Here is a 24,663-nt window from a genome sequence, read left to right as displayed (position 1 = left end):
GAGGTTTTAAAGCCATTGTTGTCCATTTTTGCACATTAAAACCCACAAAGAGATTTATTTAGAGCATTAAATCATTTCATTTCTCTCTGGCTAGATTTTTAACTATTAAAATATTCATCATGCACTCCAAGAATCTCTATGCCAAGTATTTATTTTATTTTTTATAACCTTTTAAATAGCTTCTTTAAAATACCTTCAGGTGTACATATTGCTCTTAAAAAAAAAAAACACTGAAAATAAGAGCTTATTGTAAAACACCAAAGAGAGAAATGAGACATCAGGCAGTGCTGAGACCAGAGATCTGCCCATCAGCAGTGGCCTCTGACCACAATACAACAAAGGGATGGATTCCACAAAATTCAGTGCTCAGGGTAAACAGAAATGCATTTTTTCAAAGTTGAAAGTTTCCAGACTGAAAGTTCTTGGAACTTCACATAAGTAGATGTAGCTTCCTACTGCCAAGGAGGCTGGGGAGGGGGGAAGCATCTGTAAAGGGAATATTTGCGTCAAAACCTTCCTTTTAGATTTCCCTTCACATGGACAATATTTTTTGTAAGACAGATGGTTGGCACTGAGAAAAATCATTATTTTCTGTTTGAAAATCTCCCCCTCACCTTGTTACCCTCTTTGACTGACAGGATACCCCTGGCCCTGAAGTGATGCTCGGTAGCAACCAGCCCTCTCGGCTTGCAGGCAGGGTGCTGGACACAGCGCCGGTGCTGCTGCTCTCCTCTCCCCCCTTGCACCACGTACCCTAAAACAAACCCCTGCCTCCGACTTTCTCGAGCACGGCCAAGCGGAGAGCGGCACATAACTCCTACTCTAGGTAGCCTGACGTAGTCGGTACTGATCGGCCCAAGCCGCATTTGTCAGAGACAATTACAGAGCAGCCTCATCCGAGGTGAATATCATATGGCGACGCATAAGGTGCCGTCCCCGCGGCCGGCTGGCCTCGCGCACTGGTCACGGGGCAGGAGGGGCCGCGTGCCAGCAAAGGGGATCGCCCGCCCACGGTGCGATGGGATGAAAGGCACAGGCACTACAGCCGTCGGGCAGCAGTAGTAGCTGGGTCTGTAGCTCACAAGGCTCATCCCAGCACCGGTTTCCTGATCAAAGGATCAGCAGCACCGTGGAGGCTCGGCCCACCTCGTCCTGTAGCTTTCGGTACGGTGGCAGATCAAGCATCTTCTGCCTGGAAAGACACTTTGGATGGAGCTTCTGACAGAGACCGAGGCCAGGGCTGGCTCGGATGCCTTCACACCCCAGTGACATGGCTGCTCCTCACCCTGCAGCCTCCTCACCTGGAGATGCTGAATGTGATCAAATACAATTTGGCAGCTGTAAAGCTCAGTTACAAACTGCCTGGGAGGAGATTACCTTCGGTTTCGAGAACACCTCTTTTAATCTGAAGAGAAGCAGAGACCTCCCCTCTCCTCCCCGTGAAGCCTCTGCTTTATGCACGGAGCAACCTCATTCTCGAATACCAGAATTTGAACCATTATGTTCCTCTCACTATTCCTTCATGTGATTTAACTTCTTCCACATGGAAAAAAATTACTTTAACTGTCCTTCCTTCTGTTTCTTCTCACAGAGAAAGGAGTCAAAGAGTGAGGCACAAACCTGAAAAACACCAAACTTTTACCGACTGCTTTGGCATCTCCTCCAAGAGCTCTCTGGCCACCACAGCTCCTTGGAGGACAACGGTAGGCAGCATCTTCAGGCTATTTCATACAGAATTTGTGCCATTGCTTCTCTGTCCAAAGGGGTTTCATTCTGCATCTATATAAATGTAGAAAGCCGAAGAGGCTGTTTACCATTTAGAGTCTCCAAGGAGTAAGGGATGTGCTTGTACATAGTTATTCCGCCTGTTTTGTTTTCTCTCCCAGACACTGAGATTAATGAAAAAAGGCAAGTAAGACTGCATTCGTAGACACTGACTACATTATTACTGAACACAGAATTTAACACTGAACGTCTGGGTCACTTAAAAGGTGACATGCATTTGTGAGAAAATGCATTTAGTTTATTTATGGACAACAGAGAGACACACTGGATTCACTATATCATAGACTTTGCCGAGCGAAATGCTCCAGCCAAGGTAGACTAAGTGAAGACATCTCGCAACTGGAGAGGAAGCTTGTTCTTTTTCAACAAATTGCTGGTTATATGGCATATTAGGTATCGTTAATGGACTAAATAACATCTACTGAAACATGACCTGCTATTTCCACAAACAAGTCTCTTAACTTTACCACATTTATTTCCTACAAACTCTTTGATTTTCATTTAACGTCTATCTAAAAGGCTAAATACCCAGGCACTCCACTCAGTTGCACTGACATTATCTTTTAATTAGCAGAGGTCACTTAATGCTTTTAGCACAATCAACAGTTGCTTTCTTTCCATGATCAACTGCAAAAGCATCACAGTTAACGCAGACTGATTAAAACTCGAAAATCCTTTAGCATAGAAGTATCTCAGGACAAATATAATCAAGCCATTGCATGTAGATCATTTTTCTTGACAGCTTTGATTGCCACTCCATTAGTGTGTGACTGATTATCACTGCACAGTATTGTTTTATAGAAAACACCCTGATTTGTGCAGCATCACTGGGTCCAGGAGGAACAGTTCAGGATCTGTGGGTAAGTGGCCTCTCTCCTTGTACCGTGGGTCTCGCCAGAGGACTGACAAAGCTGTGGGTGAAATTAATCCCCAGGGCTATCTCCAGCTGCATGTGTTCGACATCCTTTAAGTGCTTCCAAAACCTTGTCTCAGAAGAAGGAAAACTAAAAGTAGGGTTCACATGTGACTGGTAAGTGATAAATAAAGCTCACACTGGAGAGACATACACAACTTGCTGCTCGACGTTGCAGCTAAATGCACATAAAAAAAAAGTGACCAACCGTATAACGTCTTGCAAGTAAAAATCAGTTTCCTCATACACAGATGAAGCTGGGATCCTTTCCTGATTTCAGTGGAGAAAGACCTATTGGGTATTTGGTGGTGAGAGATTTGCCGAAGTGAATGAGTTTTCTGGGAGTAGGGACCATGTTCAATTCAAGAGAGTGGCAGGTCTTCTCACTCCAGAGTCACCTGCCCTTTTAAGAGACAGATTTTAAAAGCTAAAGGCAAACAGACAGGGCTACTGCCTCCAACACCTAATAGTTTTGTTAATCCTTATCCTTTTGACCCATACACAAAGAAAATTATTCCAGGAAACCAATGGTAAGAACTCCTTTGTAATCCCTGCATTATGTTATATCTGCTATTGAGTTTGCAAAGTCAGTAAAATGAGAAGAGCTCTTACTATGCCCGTTACAAATTAAAGAAGGCTCCTTACTCTTGGTAGCTTTTTATTGCTAGACAAGGAGCATATGTCAGAAAACATATGGCAAACAACAAAACCAGGATGAACCAGACAAAAAAAAAAATAGAGCAAGCATTTCTATTTAAAAAACAATTACATAAAGCTCTCTTGGAATGGCCATATACATCCACGAACCAGCCATTTTCATCTCCTGTGCCGCATTTAGGTTATGAAAGGATTTAGTTTCCCAAGAAAAGAATTTGGGGCATAAGGAATGCAGGACAATTTTAAATTAAACAGCATGACTATGGTAACATCTGCAGTAGATTGGTTGCCTTAAACACAGTACAGGAGATAACAGTTGTCTTATCTATGGTTTGGTAAATAATTTCTCCTACCTCAAGGGTCATTACGTCTTCAGCTCTTTCTGTCATTTGTGATTCCACTGAGGGGCTGAAGAATAAAGTCTCTACAGGTGCTTATGGTGCAAGTGAGCAGCTATAAATAACATCCCTGCGTTCGGCTGCGCAGGACAAGAAACCTCATTCGCATCTTGACATTCCTTCATTAGACACCAACTTTCAGCCCTACAGATCTCAGCATTTCCCGACATCGAATTTGGCAGGCAGTCACTAAGCAGCAATATGAGCCATTAGGGAAAAGGTTTTGTGCTTTCCTACATCCCAAAAGCTCCATAATCCCCTCCCGAGAGAAATGGGGAGTTGGGGTGGGGGAAAAATCCCACCAAGTGGCATGTCCCCAAACCCGGGAATCAGCAGAAAAACCTTCCCCTCTGGTCCTAAAGTTTGAACTCATTAGGTGGGGGTAACGTCAGCCGAGAGCAGATCCCCACTGCGGGGGTAACACCCGCACATTTCTCCCCACGCTGCCGCTGGGTGTTTGCTCCAGCGACGCGGAGCACGAGGCTCCCTCCCATTGCCCAGCCGTGAGCTGTTTGCAGGTCATTGCCCCGGTAGCAGCACTCTGCGGCTCTATTACAGACTGTTAAAATAAACCCGTAGGTCTGTGGCTGAAGATTGTGTTTCTATTACTGGGAAAAAGATTTCAGACTGGGGCCGGTGCAGGAGCGTTCTCCCTGCTGGTCCCCGGACAGGCGCGGGCTCGGCGCTGCCTGCGTGAGGAACCAGCACAAAGATGAGTTCAAGCACGAGGCCGTGAAGGAATCTTATTTTACGAGTGCTGGTTTTTGGAGAGTGCCAAAAAGAAGAGGGTCACCTTAACGAAAGAGAAGGGGGAGGCAAAAAACAGCGAGATTTAGCGTACAAAGGTATTAAAAACTAAAAAAGCTGAGGAGAAGGCGAGGGGCACTTAGATCAGGCAGGCAGAGCTAGACACGTAAGCGATGCACAGAGATCTCATGGGACAAGGTTAGGACAGAAGTGACAGCTGGTCTGAAGAAATAGCATTTTAAGATCCAAAACCCTGTCAGGAAAACCCAACCATGTGGCCGATAGAGAAGTTCAATAAAAATGGGCAGACAGAAAAAGGACACAAGGTACATAAATACACGGTTATTCAATAAAACAAGAAATGGAATGGTAAAATTGAGCAAACAAGGCTGCCTGGTGATGGGAGACAGCCTGATTTATTTGCCTTGCTGAAACACGGTAGCGTGGAAAACACAGCAGGGAAACTGTGTTGTCTCGGTAGGAATTATTCAGCAAAGGAGGGTTAGGTCATGGCTAGAGCACCAGAAAGAGCCTCTGGAAGCCAAGTTTCCAAAGGAAGAAAAATCACACAGACGATGCATAATTGATGCAGATGTACCAGCAGTGTTGTACGGTTGGCTCTGGGGACAGAGAGGAAAATTATTTTTGAAAAAAATCAGCAAACAGTTAATAATAAAGCAGTAGTGACTTCTAATTACCTGTATACAACTGATTACAGCCCTTGCCACAGTGACAAGCTGTTTCTTAGCAACTCGGAGGCGGCTTTCAGAAGGGCTCGTTCCAGGGAGAGAAGCTCCCATCTCCTGGGGACCGAAGTTTAGTGGTAAACTCTGCCTGGACCGTTAGGTTTTAGGGGCTGCAGTACATTGTAGCGATGTAATTTAGATCACACTAAAAAAAAAAAAAGATTTGGGAACGTGGACAGGAATCAAGCAGGCCTGTAAATAAGGATATTCAAATCATAGATTTGGCATTGGGGATGCCCCTGTTTCTGGCAGAAGAGGGGTGCAGCATCGCCCGAGCCAGCAGCACAGAGGAAAGTGCAGATTATCCGGGCCAGATGGCTTCACCCAAAAGCTCTGCAAGGAGAGAGCAACTGAGCCGCCAGTGCGGAGATCCCTTCTCATTAAAATCAGGTGTCCCCCTTTTTTGAGAAATGCTCAAGACAAATCCATTTCCCAGCCATGATTTTTTTTTCACTACGCAAAGAAGTTGATTATTTTGAGAAGTTATTAAAAGTTACACACACCTAGGTGAGCAGTATATTTCTGTAGAGGAAAACTGCACCTCTCCGCAAGTTAATCTGCAAAATAGTAAGGGAAACTCACATATAAATCATATAATCTTTGAAAACACCTTGGGCAAAGGGTCTGTTGATGAGCTGAAGTATCCAGGAGAGAGGGAGTATTGCTATCGCTCAAGAACTGGTTAAGAGACAGGCATAGCTGGTTAATTTTTAAGAGGATCAAAGACCTGCATCATCATTGACGTTTAATAAATTAATGAGCTAGAAAAGCACACAAAGAATTAATGTCAAAAACTAGAGAGAAGCTAGAAACACTCCAGGGCTTCAGGAAATCTGCTTGAACAGACATACAGAAAAATAAAGAAACACACCCAGAGCATGATGCAGCCCTACTCCTCAGTAGACATGAGTCTTAATTCACACACCAAAAAGCAGCAGTCCCAGTCCAGGTCTGGTTAACTCCAAGAGGAGACAAATAACAGAATATACAGGGGGTAAATTGGCACCTGCCCCCAGGAAGAGAAACTTGGGCATCTCTTCTTAGTAAAGAGAAAAAAAAGAAAAGAACAAAAAGACTTAAAAAAAGAACAACTTGGGTGACAGGAATTTAAAAAGTGATGGAAAGACATGGGAGACAACAAAGCTGCAAGGAACGTGCTGTACTTACTTCACAAGATGTCCATGTTCAGCAGGATTTCACCCTCAGCAGGATTTGCACAAGGATCTATACAGGATCCGCAGTTGCATTCCTTTTTATCCTTCTTCATTTAAACATCCCAAGCACAAAATTTGATAAGCAAGTCACTGTATTACTGCCTTCAGGAGAAACCTTTCCTGTACAGCGCTGCTCTGATGCAGCATTGCAATGCCTACATCCTCGTAAAAGATGCTTTAACAGACTGCTCTGTTAAAAATAATCTGCCAACAGAAGAGTATCGACTGTGTAAATACGATATTGGAGAGTTGTTAGAAAGTAACTATGAGAACAAGTAAACACTGCTTTATCAGGAGGGGACAAAACCCAGAAAGCTTTAGAAAGTAGCAAAATTGTTTAACATTTTCAAGACATAAGGCCAAAATTTTTAGCTGAGTACCGAGTCAGTGGGATCTGGGATGTCCTCAACCAAGTCCCTTCTGCTGAGATCAAGCTTCTGCCACGCAGACCGGGTTCATACTTTCCACTATTGTCTCCAAAGTGACAACAGCCTCCTCAATTGATGTCATTGCACGAAGCTAATATTAAATGCTTTCAAATCTGATCAATAAAATACAATTTACATTAAATAACCAGAAAACTGTCAATTTTGGTTTTTAATCCTAGACTTTCTCATGAGTTCCTGACTTGAAAGGAAAACATTACGGTTATTAAGTAACTAATGTTTCATTTTTACACACCATTTGGAAATGTTTTCTTTGAAGCATGCATTAAAAGGTCAAATATTCCCAAGTTTTTCTTCCGGTGGAATGTTAAAAACACTGAATAGATAATATCCAGGGCAGTTTTGCAACTAAGGGCATTAGAAGGAGATTTGGAATATCTGTGTTCCTCTTAATTTACTTAACTTTTTTTTTTTTTAAATAAATTGTTTTAATATACTGCATTGAACTAACTACATTTTCTTTTGTTAGGGGAAAGTAGTGCTACGAACAGCATGATGCCTTCCAGACTCACCGATCCCGGATGCAGACCCGCCTTGCAGACGTTACACACAGAAACCGGGGCGGGAAATGGCGCGTTTGGCGGCGATTCAAACACCAGGGAGCAAACAGATTGCTTGCAAGAATTCAAATCAAAGCATCGCTCAGACTTCAAAACGTACAGAGGCATTTTTCAGCTGCAATTGTTCCTGTTGACAGTAATCCACCTTTGTAATTAATGACAAGGTAGGGAATTCTTTGTGCTCCAAGCGCACCTCCAGCAAAGGAATCCCCTGCATTTCACCAACGCTAAGGCAGCCGCTGCGGCAGGACGTGATGCACCGGGACTCCAGGTCCCAGCAGGAGCGGGGTTTCCACCGGGCCGGTTGGCTACCGAAAGCCACGGTGCCCCATTCACCCCACCCTACCTAAAGTGCCACTGAGCCACTTTCTCACTCAGAAGAGGTCCCAGGCTTCAAAGCAACACACATTCCAGCATCACTTGAGCACGTCCTGAAGTGCTTTGCTGGAGCTGTAGCACTCGAGCTGCTTTCGCTGCGAAGCCCTCTGCTCCTCACCAAGCGGGAGAGCCGATGCGGGCGCGGGCAGCGGGACCAGAGCAGCCCACCCTGCCCCGTGCCTGCTGGAAAGCTGCTGACCCAGCTACACAAACAACCGATAATATTAAGGTAGCGGGGAGGAGGGCGTTTTGTAAAAGCAGAATGCAGGCTGCTTAAATAATGAATTAAGAGGCATCAAAGAACGCGTATGTAAAAGGAAAGAGAGGGAAGGTCTGATATTTTAGACTATGCTAGACCACAATGAATAAATTATAAGAAAGGCTGAATGCTTTACTAAGTATAAAGATGTCTAGCAAACAAAAAGTTCTTACACTTCTCATCCCCCACTGGGTCCCAAATGAAGACAGAGCTGAGTGCTCAGCCAGTCCGTGAGGTTTTTTTCCAAGTACATTTTCATCTGGACTGAGGCGTCTTTATTTAACAGCATCCGTTCAGTCTTTGAGCCTTTTACACCAGAGGCAAGCTTGCTTATTTTTCTGACGCTGCTGAAGTTCTCCCAGTCATAACAAACGAAGAGCACCCAGTCAGTTTGACAAAGATGAAGTGATAGGCAGGAGGCACATTTCATTACGCTATCAAGGCTTTGGCGCGGTAATTGGTGAAGAAACAATTCAGAGCTGTCAGCTCGATACGCACACCTTTTCACTGACTGATGTGCCGAGTCCTTGACGGGGTAATGAATGATGTCTGACAGTGGTCACTACCATGCTCGCACCCTCTTACCCGGCATCCTCGCAAAGCCCTGACCAGCGCAACCGTCCCTCCCCGTCACGGACACGGCCCCTCAGCCCAAGGGCCGGGGCAGGTTCCCGTACCCGACACGTGACCGTGATGAGAGATTTAATTACCTGCAAGATGCACAAAAATCAAATGCCGAACAGGGATAACCCCTGCTGCAGTCTCCACCAGGGCTGCACACACTACACTGCACGTTTGGATCTGTCCACGTTCCTCACCTGATGCAGACCCACAGACGATAGCAGAGAGATGCCAGCTTTTAGCAGTCAGTTGTTGACCTTCACCGTCCACGGCAGTCTTCCTCTTCTCACAGGGTCTGCCCCGCCCCTGCACCACTGAAAGGAAAATGATAGTTTCCAGGTTTCATCACATATGCCCATAGAGGGACTCCAAAGAGCCCCGATTCAAAGACCAAAGTTAACGATGGATGCATTGCTCTTGCGTCACGGAAAGGGAGAGCGTCTGCCTTCTTTCAATACTTCCATCATATTACAAAGCTCACCTGCTTTCCATCCTTCTTGCACGGTAATTCGAACAATGACTACCCTGTATTAACTTTTAAAGCTTATTTTTATTTTGCTCAGCTGTCGAAAGCTGCGGGTCAGACAGCAGGCAGAGACATCAACTCCACCGGCTTTAACCAAGGAGCAGGGGCAACGCAGGACACCGCATCCCTCCCTGGGGCAGCCAGTGGCCTGCATCAGCTCAAAGGTTTTCAAAGTTGCAAAGAAAAGTCAATCAATTCCTTTTTTAATGACCAACTGCAGGATAAGTTTGGAAAAGGGGTATCTGCAGAGCACAATTACTTTTCTTTAAAAACAAATGTCCTCATGGTAATTGTTTTTTTTTAAAACAAAAGAACAACTCCGCCGTTTTCCAGTATTTTCTTACTATTTTCTGAGTGTCAGTGGTCTACATTTTCAACGACACCAGATGCATATGCACACGCACACACACTCCAGTGAACTAAGTGGGAGAAGTAATTAGGTAGTGGAAAGTGCACGATATATTGCAAGACTAGGTAACGTGTTGCATAAGTGAAAACCAAGACTTTGCAGCAGAACAGGAATTGCATTAACTACTAAAAAGTGACAGTTTGGCATAAAATGTTTTTACAAGAAAATACGAAACAGCATTTTGCTAGAAAAGACTAACTGAAAATTATTTTCCAACACCAACTAAGTTGCTCAAAGAAAAACTGAACAAAAAATATTCTGATATTATTGCATCTGAATAATCCTACGCTAAAACCTAAAATCTCCCTGGATTAATTTTTTCCAGGCATTTCCTTCTACAAACAGAAAGGGGGAAAAATAAAATCATCATCTGCAGGAGCAGTTGCTTTATTGTACTCCCCTGTGAGCTGACTCTTTGCATTTGAAATGAGATTCCCTTTGAACAGCCAAGACAACATTGGAAAGGGCTCTAGTGCCACCTACTGCACTCCGCTAAAACAGGCAGTAAATGCTGTTCTTACCTGGAAATCGGATGTCACCCCAAGGTAGGAGACATCTCCAGCCGACAGAGACCACCGGGACAAGCAGCAGCACCTTGGCTAACGCTGTGATCCTACAGCATTGCACTAAATGCGAGCGTGCTCTTCTGAAAAGCTTAGGAGAACCACGAGACTTAACTTAAACATAACGTACTGCTCCGTTACTGACCGTGAACACGTGACCAGACAAAGCAGATTTCAAATTCTGAACTGACGATATTCAGCAACTAATAAAATAAACCCCAATTCTAAATGGTGGGGTAGCTGAGCTCTCAACAATTGATTTCTCACCCTCTTCGTACATTTTGTGCACTACATTGTTTCAAATACTTTTCTAACAGCCAAAACCAGACCTGATTTTAAAAAAATCTAAGTCAAAAAAATGAATGCCATGTTAGAGGTTATGCATATTCAAAACAAATTCAAGTATTTTCATTCTCAATAATAGTGTCATTTTTCTTTTTTGCTACTTCTCCTCCTTTTTGATTTGCCATGGAAAGATAGCAAGGGAAATGAAAAGACAGAAGAAAATATAAACAAAGGAAAAGATAGTCTGCTCTTTATTTTGGAGTTTTATTCCCTTATCCAAAAGACAACTGTAATAACAGGAACAGTTAAGGTTACATTATATTTAATATATTTATATTTTATGTAAATAGTGTTCCATTTATATTTAATCTATTTATATACAAATATATTATTTTATTTATAAAATAATTTTACATTATAAAAATATTTCACTGTTCTAAGAGAGGACAGCAGCCTATAAAAAAAGTTTCAGAATGTGCTGTCAGCTCTCTCAAACTGTGGTAGAGCACCCCCCCGCCAACCTCCTCTGCCCGTTCCAGCTTCTCCCTCTATCGCAACTTGCAAGTCACCACCCAGGTTTTCAGCCCTGGCCCTTCTCCCCGAGAGCCCCAGCTGGCCGGGGATGCTGCTCCCCTCCTCGCCTGGCTCAGACCCAGGGGATTCAAGTCCTTTCGTTTCTCCCTCCTGCACCTCCTCGCAGTTTATGACAATAACAGTCTCGCTACCCTCATTTTTGGCTCTGTCCCAATGGGGTTTCCACTCACTTCACTTGATTTACAATTGCGTTCACGGAGGTCTTTTGAGCCTCAGGCTTGGGAATGACTCTGCCCGTTTTACCCACCTGCAGCCTTTACACTTACTGATTCCTCCTTCCCCCCCTCATTCCCTCTGTGCATCTCCCTCCCCACCTCCACAAAACGCTTTTATCAGCTGCGCTATTTGAGATACCCCTACTGTAAATTGCTCAATTCCACCAACACAGAAGCTACTTAAACTTCGGACCTGGGCTCACCAAGGCTGGCTCAGTCATTTTATTCCAGCTTTAGCTTCTTCTAGAAAGGTTACCACAACCACAACCAAGACCTGTCTACCTGCTTCAAGGTACTGCCACACCAGATGGGCAGCTGACCAGCCACCCCTCACACCACAGCCCTTATCTGCAGGAAAACAAGTCTGAGGCAAACAGTTTAAACTGCAGGCTTCGGCTAAGCCGGCCGACTTTGGCTGAAATGAGTTAGAGAGCCCTCACGCAAGCTGACCGAGGCAGTCCGTAGCCAGGAGGAGCAGCTCCCATTCCGAGTAGGTCAGTAGCTTCAGTAGCTGCAGGCTTAGCACCCTCACATCCACGCTGTGAGATGAGGAACTGAAATGCAAGAAGGATGATGAGAATTCATGAATGAATAATGAAGAACCAAGCTCCTTCAGCCATTTCAGGGCCAAAGGCAGAAGCGTGTTTAGTAGCAGTTCTTTTATTTCAGACAGAAAGCCCAATCCATGAGAAACGTGTGTTCAGAGGACTAGCAGAGCTCAACTTCAAGGCAAACACTGCAAATTGAAACAATTATTCAATGTTGAAATCAAAGAAAATTATCCCCTCACATTTTACCCTTCCGAGCAGATAAAAAGCTCTCAAGGAGAACGTTTCCTTCAGTTTCTCTCCTGCCTAAAAAAAAATAAAAGATTAAGAGACATTCTAAACCCTGAGTTATCTCATTAATGGTACAACTGGCAAGATTAACAGCAAAAATTAAACAATTTCATTATTATTTAATTGCTTTTAAAAATTTATTGCCTTAATATTTATAATTGTACTCTTAAGATTAATAACCCTGATTTGCCACCTCCCCATCACAAACCATTTCTCACACTTACCCAACTTCCACAGAACTTCACACAGAAAAAACTGAAAATACATCTTGAAGACTTCTGAAGTAAAAAGGAAAGACACCATGTGCATCCATAAATTATTTTTTTATTTCAAATCCAGCTCTCAGTATACATTGTACATGAAACACAGGCAATCCTGTAAGCATTCAGGATTGGTAACGTTCATTAAGTCCCAAAACTAAATTCATCACGCTGATGCCAATGTGTCAGTTAAACACAGACTCTAAACTTAAGTAAACTGGAGAGACCAAAAAAAAAATAAAAAAAAAATCAGAAGTAGCAAGGAACAAGATTCCTATAGTCTGTTAGGAAAATATAATCCAGAGCTATACCCTGCCTAAAGAACACGTGGCCCAAAAGTCTCATGGATTCCCTCAAATTCCAATTTCGAGGCAGACCAAGACGGCCCATACCCTCTTTAAGAAAGTCACGAGCCAGATCTTTGCTGTTGTCCAAATTCTCTCTAAGGATTTATTGGCAAAATCTCATTAATCCAACCGAACCTTTTTCTGCTGCCAAGATAATTTAGTGACTTCTTGTAAAGCTAATCAACCAAAATAGTATTTTCATCCCAGTAATATTAAGCCATAAAGACTGAAGATGATGTTGGCCATCAACTGTCAACACTGCACTCAAATTTGCTGAAACTGGTGAAAGTTGGCAGGGTATTTTGCCCTTGGATTAAGTCCCCACAGCCTCTCCTCCACGCTTTCAGGCATATGTTCAACCACTTGTTCTGGTCAGACCTAACATAGCTTGAAAGAGAAGCTCCTCGTTAGCTGCTTCTGTACAGATTCAAGCGCACGGCTGCATTCACACACTGGCTTCAACAGCATCATCTGCAGCGCAGAAAGTTAAACGTATACAAATGTTTTCCACAAACCAAATGCCTGGCAACAAAGCCATCGGTGCCAGATGATTGCGTTATCTCTGAATGATTCCCAGATAACTAAATCTGGATATCAGTTTGGACCTCAGAACATCAGGTTGCCGTGGCAGGAAAAAGCAGAAACACATGATTCTATGCAATTAATAGTATTTAAAACATTTGCCTCTAAAATCCGGCAAACTATGGCCAAAGATTTTACACTTTTTTTTTTTTAATTAAAAAGCTTTTTTTAAAAAAGTTATCAAATATCTGTGCACAGTTCATAGTTAAATGTCGTCTTTATTTTGAGTTGGTTTCATTCAAACTCACACATTTTACTGACTTAAGTTTTATACATTTTTTTTCTTTAAAAATCCCACAAGGTAAAAAAAAAAACCACCACACAAATACAGGAAATTACATTTCTCAAGGGCTCTTTTTCCTTTTTTTTTTTTATGTCGAGAAGTGCAATTTTGCTTCTATGGTTCTTTAAAGTAAAACAGTTTTATCCAACAGTAAAACAATACACTACACGAAGAATTGCACCAGATACCTTAACATATCTTGTGTATCAGCTATATCTAGCTTTTCCTATGCGCTGTTTAAGGTCATGAGAGATCTATATGAAAATTATGCTTACAGTAACTCATCTTTACCAGTATAGGCAGGTCAGTAAATGTACCTACACTCTGTGAAATTGCCTATGACTGTTGGAGAATAAAAGTCAATAATACCCACAATTATACCAGTGAAATGTTTACACTTACTGTAACTGTCTTGCTTTTGCATACAAATGTATGCTCTGCTTCAAGCCACTGAGACTGTATGATTATACTGCCAGTCTATCATGGGAATACATTCTCAAAAAAATCCATAATTTAACATAGAACTCTGGTTTTCATCTCACTGAACTTGATTCTTCCACACACCCTTCTGGCCCCACTTAAGACAACAGAACTACTCCCTTTTTTTTCCCCCACTAGCACCAACAAGTCAGCTGCGGAGGGAATTTTACAAAGAACTCGGCTTTGGCTTAATATTTCCTTCACTGAGAACAGCGAACTACTGGCTTTGGAAGGATTTTCAAAAGTTTTCTAGATTGACTCTTCGACATTTTGAGAAAACAAGAATATTAATAGATTAGGCTTTTAATGACTCCAAGAATAAGGTTCCTCATGACTTCATTTCCTTTCAGCTGCAGCTGAAAGACACCCTACGCATCTCATCATTTGTTATAATAAAACTAGAAGTCCATTCCCTTTAGCATCCTCAAAAAGACTCAAGTTTTATTCCAATTTGCTCAGGTTTTCCATTGCAGAGTGCTGTTTCATATGAAAAAGTAGAAACACCCCGTTTACCTGAAGTCTTAAGTATTCACTTCGGAAAAGATTTACCTGCTTTGAGATAGAAGACTGATTAAACCTACTGAGCAGACCTGTTATATTTTAGCATTTAAAACTATAGGGAGAAGAGTCAAAGTTTATATTTAAATGCAAAAACGTAAGAGACTGCTCTCTAACTTGAAAATGTTTCTAAACTTGAAATAGAAGTCTGCAGTGTCTGTTGAATCAAACAACAAAAGTTAAAGCTTGCTTAACCACTTCATTCTTACAACCACTATTTTACAAAGGAAGATCTTCAAACCTAGAAACAATGCAGGGACAAGGCACAACAATGACATGGATGGTCACAGAAAGGAACGAACCAGCCATCCCGGAACCACTGCGTCATGTAACTCGACTGCAAATGACATACTGGGCAGTGTCTTGCAATAGCAATTCCTATTCAGATTTTTACATACAGGTACAGACTATAGTATAAAAGCATCCAGCTTCTTAAGAAGAGGAGCTCTGACAGGCCTATTTCATTCCCAGAGAGACTATACCGAGAAACCAAGTTGTAACACTCTCCATCCTCTAGCACTTCCTCACAAAACAGTAGGCATAAATTATTACAAGATTAGTATCTACCCCAGAAAATCTTACATGAAATGGATGGACATATCTTTATATAAGGACATGTATTTCAGAATTTGGGATGCAAAAATACAGTGCAAAAACCAATAAGAGTTCTGAAAAATAGTTTTTACATATCAAAAACTCCCAGAATTAAGAGAGAGGGATTATAAAGACAAGGTATGGTGCTAAGAAGTGGTTTAACAAGTTAATAATGGGTTATTTCCCTCGTAGAGGTTTACGTGTTTCACACCAGCATTTTGCTTTATGTTGTTACAATATTTTTATGGAGCATTATTTAAAAATAATATTTCAGTCAGAAGTCTAATTTAGAATTCATCGTGTTTTACCCTAAACGGCCACTTGGAATGCTGTGAAACATGATTTGCAGCAAGAAGCACCAAATACATAAATTCTTCCACATCAAAGGAGTAGTTTGTAAATTTTGGATGTTCTCCCAGCGTTGGGTGGTGTCCCTAGAAAAATGAAATAAGGCCTTTTAGACAGAAAAAAAATTCAGTACATCTTCCATTCAAAAAGCAAGAAAAAAAAATTGAGCATCTGCCATTTTAATTTATTATTTCTGATCCACTGATCTGCTCTGAGGCAAAAGAGTCAGCAAAGTAACTGCATAACAGCAATGCTATGGATGGCTTGGATGAATGGCCAATTAATTTCATTTCTCTTCTTTCCTCAGCCATTAATGTCAAATGATTTCTTACTCACAACAGAGAATTTAATTTGGTCTAAAGAATGAAAACCATATTTCAAGTATCAGAACATAGATAGGTAAAACAAGCTAACCTTTAAATGCTTCAAATTATAGCACCCACCCTTCCAGCAGTGGCCATCATTACCTGATCTTGAGGGAACACTTTATTCCTTTTTCGCCAAGTGATGTAGTGAATGCCTCTCAGCCTTGCCAAATCCAGGTAACAACGTTCATCTTCACAATTGTATCTAGGGGCAGGCAGAAAAAACATATTTACCTACAGAGACTGTGCTGAAGTTTACCAGGGTGAAAGAGGAAAAAAAAACTTCAGGCCAAAATGTTTGTTGTCCAGTTCTAAGGCTCCGAAACCATGGACAAATTCTACTCCACTGAAAACAACAACAAGGGCTACCGTCTGTTCTTAAGATGTGGCCTAGGAGGCAGCCTGAGGCATGCCCCTGTCCAGCTGCAGCAGCCCTTGGGCATGGGTTCCTGAACTTATTTGGAGACGGGACAAAGTGTTCTCAAGCCAAGACGATGCTGCAAAGCACCAGCTCCACAGTCTTCCCACAGCAGAGGCTTTAAGCAGAATTTTCCAGGATGGAGAATTCAGTGCCCTTCTGAGAAGCGTGCAGCATTTTTGTTTAGTTCTATAGAACTGGAGTGTCTATTAACAACCATACTTTGCCACAAAATTTGGCCATAAAAATGATCAGAGGGATGGAACACATCTCCTGTGAGGAAAGGCTGAGGGAGTTGGGGTTGTTCAGCCTGGAGAAGAGAAGGCTCCGGGGAGACCTTATTGCAGCCTTTCAATACTTAAAGGGGGCTTATAAAAAAGATGGAGACACGCTTTTTAGTAAGGCCTGTTGCGATAGGATGGGGGGGAATGGTTTTAAACTAAAAGAGGGGAGATTCAGACTAGATATAAGGAAGAAATTTTTTTACGTTGAGGATGGTGAAACCCTGGCACAGGTTGCCCAGAGAGGTGGTAGATGCCCCATCCCTGGAAACATCCAAGGTCAGGTTGGACGGGGCTCTGAGCAACTGATCTAGTTGAAGATGTCCCTGCCCACGGCAGGGGGTTGGACTAGGTGACCTTTACAGGTCCCTTCCAACCCAAACTATTCTATGATTCTATGAAAATATATTAAAAGGAAGCTACTAGAGAAATTTAGGTAAAAGAGAATGACACACAGCTAAACTTGGCCAGCAAGCGGGTGCTCATGTCCTGAGTGTAGAAAGGAGTATATAAATAACCTTCAGGGGGATCTTTGACACCCTGGACATGCATCTTATGTAATAATTCACCTGGAACACCAAAATACCGTTAATCTCAGACTCACCAGGCTTTCTCTTTTTCTGCCATTTTCCCCAAGCAATTGTTGACCAGGCTGCATTTTATTTATACCACGGCATCTTAAGAAATCACAGGCTAAACCTGTATGATATAGTTACACTATATTTTATAATGAAAGCTTCCTCACTTTCAATTCCCAGAAGAGACTGCCAAAAAGTAGTCTAGACAAGGATGCAAGACAAACATTCATAGTCAAATACTAGAAAGGGAAAGTGCTTCATTAACACATATGAACAGACATTAGCAGTTGTGATATAAGAGGGGAAAGAGAAACAGACTTACAGTTCAAAAACAACAGCCCAGTCTGGTAGAAAGAGCAAATGGGTAAGTCCAGCTCCATGCATCCCAATGAATATATCAGAGTTGTGGGTAATTCTCAATTGCTCTGAAAATTCAAGTTCCCTGCAGACAACACAACAAAAATGGTGATCTGGCATGCCTATTCATCTCAGCAAGAATTAGTTACATGTAGAAAGCACAAAATTAACTTAAGGAAATACTGACAGAGAGAATTGATTTTTCAAGGAACAATACTAAGAATCACAAATGCTGCAGCCAGCAGTAACTCAGCATGAAAGTAAAAGAAATGCAGACAGGGTTCAAAACTTCACAAGAGTCTGTTCCAAAAATTTGATTTTTTTTTCTTTTTTACAAATTAAAGTTTATGTAAGTTTGGGATTTTTTTACTTGCCTTTAAGAAAAAAAAAATTGTATCACTTCCTTTAAAGAAAAAAAAACAACATAAAGGAGTTTTTTTAATAAAATGGAGAAGTATACATTTCCCGCCTCAAGGTGCAGATATCCAACCTGAACTTATGCATAGGGCATCAAGCAGAAATAAGGAGACCAGGCTTTTTTCAGCTCCTGGAACTGTCACTCTCTCCCATCCTTTGACTGTAAGCCCCAAATAAAGTATTCTCTTTAAATAACAAGGTGTTCCCTGAGCACACAAGGAAAGAATGGACTAAAGATACTTAACTGTAAGAGAAGACAGACAACTGGAAAGGGAAATTACAACATGCTTCATTTGTGTACGAACAATTCATACGTTAAAAAGGAACAGAATAACATCCTCTCTGACCATTTGGAAGAGAATAAAAAACTGGATTAAACCACAACAAGAAAGTTTAAACTGCTTAAACTGCTGTAAGGGCAGACACCAGGGAAACCCTTCTAACTATGATGACAGTGATACTGCAGGATAGCTGTGGAAATCTGTAGTGCTGAATGGTACCACAAACAGTTTTGACAAGCACAGGAATTGTGGAAGTACCACTTGGTCATGCTTTCAAGTGGGATGGTCTAGATGCCCTCTCAAGGGTATCCACCCTCTTTTCTATTATTAGACTGCAGAAGCAGCTTGACTTCCTCACACTGTCTTTGCTTCGGCCAAAACACTGATCTCTCACTGCTGCTTCAGTTTCTCACTCTTCCTGCACGATCCATGATAGCACCATTGAGTAGATGGGAGCTGCTGCCATTTGGCAAAGGCATACACCATTTGGGAACTTCTTCAAGCCATTTCTTACTGGCACAGTGCCTACTACATCTGGGCACCACAAACTGAACTCAAGCTGTGTCTTCAGGGGCCACCAGAGCAGCAAATAAGCTGAGTTATTACTCGTTACTAAACTAAGGGTCATACAAAATAAGACACTAGTGTCATACAAGAGAAATCCCTGTTGACCCACAGTTACTGCAGAGCCTTAGCAAATCCAAAAGGGTGATGAGAACACAGCTGGTTTTGGGAGAGGGGAGGAAACAGAAAGGAAAGTGATTTCAAAACTTGCTCATCATATAGTAGCTTTAACCTGAGCCTACTAACTCTAGAGATTCATTCCTAAGTAGTGCATCATAGAATGGGAGTGCTTAACTAGCCCACCCACCACTCCCTCAGCAACATTCTTCCTTCCTTACCAGTGCTTGGATTTTGCAAAGGTTAGACATTGGGGCATATGTAGCTTTGCCTGCAAACAGCTTTCACCAGCCATAGGCAGCACGAGATCACACTAGTTTCTTCTACCAACTTACGTACTTGTATTTGTAGTCTACCACTTTGACCTCCAACGTCGATACCGTTTTCAAAGCATTCACAAGCTAAGGAGGAAAATAAAAAGGCAATGACTTGGTGTTCTCCTTCAATTAATTCCTCCCCTGCACTCCTGATCATTTTTACACCTTCCTCCTCCCCACCAGGGAATACAATTTGTGAGACAGAACATACTGTCACTGCCATATAAAGGAGCAGTTCCCCTCCTTTTGTGCCTTCCCACCTAAGATATATACATTATTCCTGCCAGAGCAACCCCTGGAGAGGAGACTCGGATCTCCTGCACTCTCACAGAGGCTACTGTTGACTTTTACATGTTTCAGGACCCAATCCTGAAACTAGTAGGAGTTTTGCCAGGAATAGTGGAAAGATATGGTTGGATTTCCAAAAGATACTCCAATACATAAAGAAGCAAGTTGGTAGCTAGAAGGATTTTCAAAAATACCTTACTAGGTCAGACTCCTACTCACATGAGAAGTGAAACCAGGTTAGAGCCTGGGCTTCTAACCTAAAAGGGCTTTTTCTAAGTCTCCAATCCATAGTCAGCAGAAGAGGGAGAAAGAGCCAAGTATTTTCTTTTACAGAAGCGTAGTAAAGATAAGATTAACTTCTCCCTTTCTGTCACGTGCTCATTACCATAAAACATACTACGTGTAGCAGCGTGGGCATGCACTGTGAATAGCCTAGCAGATAAGACACAAATCTAGTCATCTGCGCTCTGTCTATTCTGCCACTGAGCTACTGCATTAAAACAAGCCTCAGTTTCTCCCTACATAAGTGGGGATGATAATGCCAATTCATTTCTGTCAGGCACTAACAGTTAAGAATGAAGACATGTATGAAAACATTAGATATTATCATTTTATCAGAAGAGAAGCTACACCAAAAGTTCACTAAGTTGCATGATTCGAAAATGTGAATCAATATGAAAATTCATTAATTTTTGAATGCACATACTCAGATACAATAGCTTATGCATTTTAATCTGCAAGCATAACAAAGGTTTTTGTTAGAGCCTTCAACACTGGGGACGCTAGAAATAAAAGAGATAATCTGAAAGTGAAATAATTTAATGTTATCAGAAGCTCTGCAGTGTCTGTTTGTTAAGAGGAAATACTTTTAGTATTACATCTGTAGTCTTCCATTGGATATTTACAAAGGGCAGCAAGGTTCAGTGTCTGGTGTACAGAAACAGAGACTGGCTAGAAGACATATTGGAAGAAATTAATATTAGTACTGAACATATTTGTCCAAGATTTGTCAGCAGATAGATGTCTCGGCTGTACCTGAAAAAAAAATCAATTCAATGAGCAAAATTTAACTTCTGATAAATTTGTTTTAAAAGTAAAAAGGAACACACCTCATTCTGGTTTAATATTTTCCGGTAATCCGTACTGCGTGCAAGTATTGTGACTCGAATTTTCCCATCCTAAAAAGAAAGAAGTAGCAGTGTATTAACTATGAGGCAGACCTCACAAAAAAAAACCCCAAACACTTCCATATTTACTTTTGGCAATTATTTGAGCAACTAAATATGTTCCCTCCCCATGTAATAGATGATGTAACCACCTTAAAATTCACATAGTATTTTCCAACAGATTAAAAGTGTCAAAAACTTTGTGAAAGTCTGACTATTAACAAAGAATAAAACATTTTCTGAAAGATTTATTTTATTCAGCACAAAAGAGCCTTTGTATTACACATTATACAGCAGTTTTTGAAAGCAGAAAAGCAGCTTTCAGGATGGGTTGCGCACAAGATCCTTGGAAAAAAACATTTTACTTCTATAACAGTTCCTCCTTTTACCTCTTTAAATTAATTGGACTCACAGGGGTAAGTGTTCCAAGTGAAATGAAGAGATTTAACTGCATGACTCCCATTAGTGTCAGCAGGAGAAGCATAATGCCTGTGCAGTGCTTTGAATGCGTGGGCCTCGGCAATAATATGTAGGCTACTCTCTAGCAAACACTTCAAGAAGTCCAGAACTGCCATATCCATCAATGCAGCCATTGCAACAATTTGCAAAAACTACCAGTGTGTACAACAGAGAAGGCCAGGGCCAGGCACATGGGCAGGGATCGGAAGGACCAGATTCAATCATTTCCTCCTCTGATGTGAGCTCAGCAGTAACTATGAGGATCAATAAAGAGCAAGCTCACTGCATTGCTCTGTGGGATCCCCTCTGCTGGACCCAAGGACAGCACCTTGTCAGCATGCTCCAGAAGAGACCATGTACCATGTATCTTGCTTAACTAGGAAGGACACAAAGGCCTTGCGCACAGAGAATGGAGACGAGGAAGAGATCCTAGGGTTGGAAGGAGGACGTTCTAAAGTCTGTCCTATGGAAGTAAGACACAAAGGCAACTTCCACAAACATACACAAAAGTTTGCTGAAGGCCTTTATAGAACAGGCTGACTTATTGGACAAAAATCCCAAGCATCACAGGAAAGGACAAAAAGTGCACTATATGCCCTTATTCCCCACCGGGTCCAGCTTGCTAATGCTATTTCTCTGGTAAGAGCCATCAGCTCCATATTACAATTTTATTATTCAGTTATCATACCTTGGGTCCTTCTTGTGTGATATTTAATCTGTGTAACACATGCTGAGAAAATGCTCTAAATAACCCTGTACCATGACAGCCAGAGATCTGAAATTAAAAAAGTAATTGTTAACACAAAAAGTTATTTTGCTCAGAAAACCTCTCTTTGTGATCAGTCTTTTGCCATTCTTGTGGAACAAAAGCCTAGTATCATGCACTGCGCTAAACATGTCCCTATTCACTGCAACACAAGTGGCACTTTCATTTAGTAAGAAATATAACTCTCTCCACGGTGTTACAGCCTGAATGCATGAGCTAATACCACCGGGAAAGTCTGTCAGTTTACAAGGTCTTGTGTTCTGCAAAAATACCATTAAGTTCACAGTGCCCACCCATTAAAGAGGAATAATATGCGTCTCATGAACTGTGACATAGGAGAGTGCACACAACCAGTTACTATCAACCAGCTAAAGTAACTTCAAAATCCTAACCCTTAGGGAAGATCATTTCATTTGGAGTTGCATAAACTTTCAATGCAGTACATTTCGTAATAGCTCAGCTAGATATTTGAGAAATTCATTAGCTCAGATTTTATACTGTCACACACACAACTAGATAACACAGCGGATGGATAAAAAGAACTTACCAATGGTGTGTTATAAAACAAGCCATAACGCATTCGAGGCAGTAATGAGAAGACTGCTTCTTTAAAGCATACCTGCAAAGGAAGATCACAAGAAGTTACACTGCACTGCTACCTTCTGCCGGCACATTCCGTGCTCATTCAGTGGGATCACTGCTTATAATGAGCTAGCAATTACACGCTCCTGTCAAGAACATCCTCACTTCCTTGACTGTGCAAATGAATAGAACAAAGACAATCCTGATCCCAAAAGAGCTCTCACTTAGGATGCTACAGATGCAAGTGTGGGAAGAGGCAGAAAAACCACCCCCAAAACAGAACAAACATGAACTAAATAGAAGAAAACCAGCAGAGAGTTTAAGACAAGCTTTAAGGGATTTAAGAGATTAAAAAGAGCTCTGAACGAATGGGTACATTTTTTTGGTAGAAGTAAGAATTTTTTTTTATGATAAGCAGCAGGTATACTAACAGTTGCAGGGGAAGTTAAACACCTCAGTAGGAATCAGAAGATTTAGTACCATTTAAAAACCTTAACTTCAGTAGTGGGTCCTGCAGAAGTGAAACCAATATATAAATATCACCTCTCATTAGACACAGAAGTTAGGTCCATCTTTATAAAGCCACAGAATTAAGCTACAGCTCTGTCTCCTGTTTGTAAGGTAGTATACTCATATCACGCAAATTAAACATGCATGGAAAGTATTAATGCTTTCCTCTGAAACACCCATATCGACAAATGGCTTGAGAAGCTGTCATATTCGCTACCTAGTGACTATGAATTAAAACAAAATACAAAATTCCATACCCTTTTAGAGTCAAAGGTTTTCAAGTGTATTATTTCATAGTCAGTAAACGCCTTCCATGTCTCACTGAATAGATCACCATAGCCATATGAGCTCTAGGAGGAAAGGAAAAAACACAAGGGCATAATGATTACCTAAATGCATATAAAAACTCTCTTCTTGATTTACAAGTTCTATATACGAGTTTTAACACACAGTTAACACGCGCATCACCACTATGGGACCTAAGACAGCCTAGCACAGAACACAGAATGCTGAACCCTGCTTTTACAATGGCAGTTAACTCAAATTACCTGTCAGGTAATTAATTTTTAATAAAACAGTTCTATAAATGAGCAATCTAGACAAGTTCTTCAGCAGGAGATTAGAATTTCTGAGTTAGGAGCAAGGAGTACCTACTACTTTCCCCAGAGACAACAGAACACAAGTTAAATTTGAAGTAACAGAAACATAGGGATGGTAGAAGGCATGAACCTTGATTCCTGACACTAAAAAACCACCTGGGAATTCAAGTGCAGCACTAATGTTTGAAGTAAAAAGTCACAACAAGCCTGTTTCACATTTGCCACTGTTTTGGGATAGTCACTTGTATCACAAATTGAAGGCAATGATCTGATTTGATGGAAGAAACAGCCAGGAAACTATGTTTTGCATTACTTTGACAAGCTACCACGAAGTTTCTCTACAGGGCAGTATAAGACCTCCCCTTTGCAGCAATGCTCTGTGGAACCTTTTAAGAACCATCTACTCCCTACAACATTGGCCTAGCAGCAGGGGCACTTACCTTCAAATTTGTAATAATTCCTACACACGTGAGGGCTAAGAGTCACCATCTCTTGCTCTTTGAATGCAATTAAACATGACCTCAGTAGCCCTGGTAGAGATTCTTGCTTAAAGCTTCCTCTCAACTCTGGAGCTGGTTCAGGGTGCTTGGAAAGTTATGTGGAAGTATTCTCAACAAGAAATTTGAGAAGACGACTACAAATGACCGCAGAAGAGAGCGGACATCTAGTGAAATGTAAAAGAATCTAATGGGTGACACATTTCCTTCAGCTGAAGAGGTGTTTCCTTCCCCTTCTTCTGCCATTAAGTTTTAATGAATTTTACAATCCATACTACTTTCCGGCCATCTGTATTACAAGAACTGCTCTTCCAGATTAGAAGCAGAGAACAGATCTTCAAAGCTGTGCTTTCTAACCCTATCTGCTCTCTTTAAAAGTGCTTTATAAACACTGCTTTCCTGCATTTGCAGAGATAGTCTGCAAATCAACACCCCATGGATTTCCTACTCACTTTCTGCTTTGTTTAACCTACATCTAAGGGCATTACTCTTTA

The 24,663-nt window shown here is 41.5% G+C and overlaps 1 protein-coding gene across 3 annotated transcripts in view; it reads right to left on the bottom strand.

The window, feature by feature from the left end:
- Window positions 1–10,864: 10,864 nt before the first annotated feature.
- EOGT (EGF domain specific O-linked N-acetylglucosamine transferase) overlaps window positions 10,865–24,663 on the bottom strand; it is a 25,472-nt gene continuing 11,673 nt past the window's right edge. For all 3 annotated transcript variants that reach the window (XM_075158652.1, XM_075158653.1, XM_075158651.1), the window contains exons 10-17: window positions 23,331–23,423; window positions 22,529–22,600; window positions 21,904–21,990; window positions 20,700–20,768; window positions 19,325–19,386; window positions 17,572–17,691; window positions 16,075–16,177; window positions 10,865–15,693 (exon numbers count right to left, since the gene is read on the bottom strand). In XM_075158652.1, coding sequence (XP_075014753.1) covers window positions 15,547–15,693; window positions 16,075–16,177; window positions 17,572–17,691; window positions 19,325–19,386; window positions 20,700–20,768; window positions 21,904–21,990; window positions 22,529–22,600; window positions 23,331–23,423 — 753 coding nt within the window. In that variant the 3' untranslated portion in view covers window positions 10,865–15,546. The remainder of the gene's footprint in view (window positions 15,694–16,074; window positions 16,178–17,571; window positions 17,692–19,324; window positions 19,387–20,699; window positions 20,769–21,903; window positions 21,991–22,528; window positions 22,601–23,330; window positions 23,424–24,663) is intronic.

This window comes from Calonectris borealis, chromosome 10 (assembly GCF_964195595.1).
Source record: "Calonectris borealis chromosome 10, bCalBor7.hap1.2, whole genome shotgun sequence".
Classification (NCBI taxonomy): Eukaryota; Metazoa; Chordata; class Aves; order Procellariiformes; family Procellariidae; genus Calonectris; species Calonectris borealis.
Note: the sequence above shows the minus strand (reverse complement) of the source record. Positions and strands in the feature narration are given on the sequence as shown.